The following is a 6,000-nucleotide window of genomic DNA, read 5'->3' as shown; positions in this document are numbered from 1 at the left end:
CTCTCTCTCTCTCTCTCTCTCTCTCTCTCTCTCTCTCTCTCTCTCTCTCTTTCTCTTTCTCTCTCTCTCTCACATCGTAACCGCGCAATAGAGATTAATCGTTTGTCCACCGTCGCGCATCGTCCCGGCCGGACACGACATCGCGCAAATGCCATTTCGCCGATTGTATTCCCCGTATTCCCACCGATCTTTAAATGCCAGAGACCGTGGAAGATAAAGGGAGATAAAGGACGGGACACAAAAGATGGACGGGACGTCTCCGGCGCGTGCAAAGCCACAGACGACGGAATTTTTATTCCGTCGGCGCGATTGGTCGTCGCCGATGAATTTGTTGTTCACTGACGTGTGTGAATCTCCAGAGCCTCTCTAGGGACGTTACCGCGAAATACCTTCGTTCCTGCGATGACACCGCTTTCACTGGATATATCGGTGCACAGCGGATAATCTAGTACGTTTGCGCGAAGTGTTGTGAAATAATGTGATAACTTGCTCCGAGCACGTTATCCTTTTCTTTTTCATTTCAACAGAAAACTGGAAATTACTTTCCGGTAGTGTTTTTCTACACGCGTGTACATTTGTCCGCGGTGCGCTCACGGTCATTTTCTGAAAATATAACACGCCCTTTCCCTCGCGATGTTTTTCCCTCTTTTGTTTCATTTTTTCTTGTTTTGCTTTGTCCCGACTAAACCCATTACAACTCTAACGATGCAGAATATGCGGGAATTTTCATTACTGTCCGCTGTGGGACATTCGCAACGAGTATTGCTGGTTACCAGACCGTTGTCGCCGACAGTATTGACTTATCGAGAATGTGTCTCCGCGATATCAATGGAAAATGCGTTTGAACTGTACTTACATAGAAACAGGAGGACCACGAGACGTAACATGTTTGGTGGATCGTCAGCCACGATCGTCAGCCTCTGTAAACAACATCAATATGTATGATTTATTGAGCGAGCTATGGCAATAATGTCGTTTGCTTGAATTCCATGCGAAATAACGCGAAATTGCCTCTCTCTTTTCAAAATTCATATCACGATTTGTTATTATTAAAATAGCTATGTTGCTAAATGTCGTATTTTTAGTGGCACGTTATTACTATTTACCGAGCGAAATTACGTTTCTATACATTTATTTCACCATCTAAATAATACAGTTTAATTTAAACCAAAGTTGATACATGCACATACACAATATCATCGTGTAGTATTACAATTTTATAATTTCATCTCGATATTAATAATTTTATAAAATATAAAAAATTATTTTTTTTTTATTTTTCTTATTAGTGATTTATTTATGCATCAGTTAATCTAATAAAAATGCGCAGATAATAGAGATATATAAGTATTTACAAATACATGTATATATATATATATATATATATATATATATATATATATTTCGAGCATTACTGTAAAAAATTATAAACTTTCCTGCACTTTCAAAATAAAATAACTAAAATTTGTATGAATGTCTATATAGAGGGTGAAAGAGGGTGAAATTTTGGCGTATATCTTTAATATCATAAGGTGCTTTAAAAAATGTTAACACTTATATACAACATTTGCTCTAAAAAGATTTCTACATTTATATGCAGAAAGTTACTTTCATATAAGTGTTGACATATTTCTGAAGCACCCTGTAGTTTAAAAGATATAAGATCAGCACTAACTACTAACTAGAAGATATAAGTACCAACTTCACACGTGGAACACGTATGAAATGTGCCAATTTCAGTTACAAATAGCTCTCGAATAGTGTTTCTCTAATTGGACGAGCAAGCAAATAGTATTTCGCTGTATATGTAGCTCAACTTTCAACACGAAACTCGTTTCATAATACAACTACCTTGATACAACGACACACCCGCTCGAAAGGATATAAATTTAAATGCCAGAATCATGATTTACGCATAGAACGTCTCCATTCGTCGCCGTCAAATATTATAAATCTGTGAAGTTTGACTTTTCTAATCCTCTCTTATGAAAAATATTCAACAATATTCAGTAGCTTTCTTCGTTAAGAAGAAAAATCGCTTAGAAGGACTCTACAGACAACGCAATGTATCGCGATAAATGGCAGTTTCTCCAATGATCGATCAACTTTATGAATGTACTAATTATCAAACGAAATCTGTCTTCAGATTTAATAGAAGTATGAGAATAGTCGCTGTATTTCCGGGGACGGGTAGAAGGGAACACAGACGAGACGTACAGGTGAGACATTCACGAAAATAGTGCATCGACATGCAAGAGAGAACCATAAAATATATGTGTTTTCGACGCGAGGTCTAATTAAGGGATAATTGTTCCAGCAGTGCAGCGCGCTTCGGAATCGCGCGGGCAATATCGGTTTGTCGATCGATGAGGTAATAAGCGGAGATAAGAGAAGGCGGTAGGTGGCTGAAATTTCGAGAGGGAAACGCGCGCGCGCGCGCGTTCGTGGCAAACTGGTTCGGACGACAGATCGAAGAGCTCCAATCCGAAATGGAGTGATCGTATTGTATAATTAGGCATGATAAATATGCAGCAGCGCGTGTTGGGTAATACAGGGCGGCAACACTATTTCGATCCGTTGTTAAAACTGATGGAGACAGCGCTGACAGTATTTCGTAACGAGCATCTATTTTATCAATCTCTCGGTTACAAATTTTTTTTTAATAAACCACAATCGACCTCACGCCCTCATCTGTCAACGGAAATTTTGCTGACTGTCATTTCTTCCACTCATTAATTCCTAACGCTATAAATATTGCGACAGAGGCTCATTAGAAATGTATTCAAAGTAGAATCAATTAGAAAAATATCTCGCTGGTCCAGATAGAATCCTAAATGTCACGGTTAAAATTTATCGCTGTTTTTTGTATCTGCTAGAAAATTGCTTGTGGCACGTAGATATTTGCAGCAGCAGCATTCTGGCAATATCTGCAGGCAAATTTAGGTCTCGCTACCAATTGTCAATCTAGCCTTAATCTAAATAGATCGCCACTGAAAGACTTTCTTGCGAAATTTTACGAACAGTTCAGATAGAAATTCCTTCTTCGCCATCTGTATTGATTAAATACAAAACATACTGCGATATCGCAGTGCTTGCTAGTCTTTCTTATCCATTCTAGATTACTTCTAGATATCCATCTAGATAATTTTCGCTACGGCTACAAGACAATTTTTCTTAGTGATCGCGTGAATTCATTGCGTATACATTCCCAAAATGCAACTCGCCGTAATCTCCTCATCTTCGTTTATTTTTTTATTTCAAGGCCGCCTGTGCTTCGATGATCTCAATATGATCGTGAAGAGAATAATAAAAATTCGTAAAAAAGATGATAGATCGGTTTTGAAATGTCGTATAACGCAAGGTTTCGAAAACCGTTTTAACGCGAAAGGCCTATTGACGAAGCTGCCAGCGCATAATGAATACCGTAATGCATTGAGTCGTGTCAAATATTCTGCCTATCGGTGAACAAGCGCGCGGTGAATGCATATAATTGCAATTTATGTCTATAATGTAGTTATACCAGACCTCGTACTACCACAGCTCGCCGATTAATACTCATTGAACAGGTTGTTGAATCGTGAATTACGCATTGCTGATTTCTACACCGAAAGCTATTATTATGGATATAATCGCATCCCTACTCACGTGAGTGATACGATCATCGCCTAGGGCTAGGTCGTCGACGGTTTCACGTGAATACGTGAGTTGTAGGAGAGATTCGTGTGTGCGTGACAGTTAAGCAATACCCGTCATTAAAGTATAATCCTAACCACATTAATTATAAAAGATTAATTCAGTAAATTAATTCTAGAATGGAAGGGAAGCCTGGAATCGTGTATTTCTCGACGGCGCGCGTCAGAATTCCCGACTTGACCGGTCGAATTACGGAGAATACGCCATTAAAATATCGTATAATGTAAGATATCTTTCGTACAGAAATTTCAGCGAGTGCACAAATCTACGGACATTGTTGCGCTGAAGGTCGCGCGACCTTCAGCATTCGCAGTTGAATACTCGTAGAGACATCACAATCGTTAATCGGAGGCAAGTTACTTTTTCAGATCGGGAAAAGCAACACTTTTCTAGAGTTTATTCCGAAAAAACCGCTAAATGAATATATATGAATTTTATATATGTAATTAAATAATATTTACATTTAACTTCTTAAGTGGGATGTCTGAAAAAATTTTGTGGTAAAGTGTTAAATTTCTCTTAATTTGTATTGTATTTTTTCACTCATAACAAATACAAATTAAGTGTATTTTATATTCTATTTATATAAATTCTTCAAAGAAAATAACGATATGTAGAAAAGAAATCTTAATATACCTATTTAGAAAAAAATGTTCACTCTGGGGAAATCGCACAGTCATTCTGAATCACCACTGAAGAAGTTAAGCGAAAAAATTTATAATTTCTTTCATGCAGAAATAACGTCACAGCATCCATTGCCGCTCCGAGTCTGCGGCTCTTGCACGCCTGATTTGCATGATTTACGTTCCTGCAATAGTTCAATTAAAAATGAAAAAAGTTATAAAATAGTGTTGTTGAGTTATAATCTCTCGCGTCACAGAAGTTTTATTTTCAAACAAATGAATTTTTTTATTAGTTTTAAAGGAAAAATTAAATTTTTTGTTTAAATTCATTTCTATTCTATTTTACGAAAGAAAAATGAAATAAAACAAAAATAACAATTTTGGCGATAACTATAACACTGTTTTATGAATATTGAATATATATTTATTGAATATTGTTATTTTTTCTGGCCTGAGAAAATGATTTACCTCTCTAACGCGAATGAGCGAGAAGCGTAACAGACGATGTCGCACGTTATTTCCGATCTTGTTAAGACAATCGAAGCGGGAGTAACGAGGATTTATGATGCTCTCGACGTGGTTAACGCGTCAGAGTCGCCATGAGCAATGGAAGCGTGGTAAGATTGATAAGGTAACTACTACAGTTAATTTACATTAAATCTGTGAAAGAAATGCAGCCGAAATCTCCGTGAATCCTCCGGACCAAATAAACCACTCTATCCTTGTAATTAATTAGAAGAGAACTAGTTCTCTCTGGTCTCCCCTCCCCAGACTGAACACAGTTTATAGCCGTAGGCGGATATAGTCGCGAAACTGCATTTCCTGCGAATGCAAATGCGGTATCGCAAGGTATGTCTCGAATCACACATAGTTGCCTCTAAGATTATCCTTACTCTCATTTATTTGAATATTAGTCACCTTAATTCCTCATTGGAAAGGTGAAATTGGATGAATTTTGTTTATCCTTTTTTGTTGTATTTTTATAATTTCTCAAACCTTATAATATGTCTTTCACGATTCTGTAGAACATTGAGATTTAATAACAGACAACAGAAAGAAATTCTGAAGATATTACAAGGATTTAAGGAGAACGAAATGGGATGCGTGGAGTCTCTCAGACCCCAACTTTCTGATGACGGGTTAATAATACGTGGATCCTGAGAATCGATAGCTGTATAACGTATGGAAATGAGACAGGCATTATTGAAACGTGTACTAAGCAATTAACACGTCGACTGCCACGCTATAATGTTGCTGCGTCTCACTAATTTACACGTAAAATACATAACCAATTGCGCATAACAAATTAGATATCGAATAGCCTATAGAGAGTCAATGAAACCGAGCTAACGCATGTGTTCACCGCGAAATTGCATTTATTCACCATGTCTGTGGCGATTAAGACTTTAGTCGAGCATTGAAATAATCAATGGAGATCATCGTGGCAGTCAACGTGCAGTAAAAATATATCGCTACCCATAGTGAAATAATATTGCAACATAGAACACGTTCCACAGTTAACCTTCTAGCCGTGATCTGGATCTTTTTCGACCCAGAACAGTTTCAAAGTTCACATAGTTTTGTAATATTCTAAATACAAATGTGATACTTCGCGACTTGTTCAGTTATTTTAAAAAAAGTCAGTACATATTGTACTAAATTACCTTATACAATGCTAAAATAA

At 37.2% G+C, this 6,000-nt stretch overlaps 1 protein-coding gene across 2 annotated transcripts in view; it reads right to left on the bottom strand.

Moving 5' to 3' along the window:
- Positions 1–6,000, bottom strand: part of LOC116854167 (mucin-12) — a 77,460-nt gene that overhangs the window by 18,734 nt on the left and 52,726 nt on the right. For both annotated transcript variants that reach the window (XM_032835831.1, XM_032835830.1), the window contains exon 2: positions 857–920. In XM_032835831.1, coding sequence (XP_032691722.1) covers positions 857–887 — 31 coding nt within the window. In that variant the 5' untranslated portion in view covers positions 888–920. The remainder of the gene's footprint in view (positions 1–856; positions 921–6,000) is intronic.

The sequence above is a fragment of the Odontomachus brunneus genome, unplaced genomic scaffold (assembly GCF_010583005.1).
Source record: "Odontomachus brunneus isolate Ranch 3 - 2012 unplaced genomic scaffold, Obru_v1 Obru_scaffold_009, whole genome shotgun sequence".
Lineage (NCBI taxonomy): Eukaryota > Metazoa > Arthropoda > Insecta > Hymenoptera > Formicidae > Odontomachus > Odontomachus brunneus.
The sequence above is the reverse complement of the archived record's forward strand: the minus strand, read 5'-3'. Positions and strand labels throughout refer to the sequence as shown.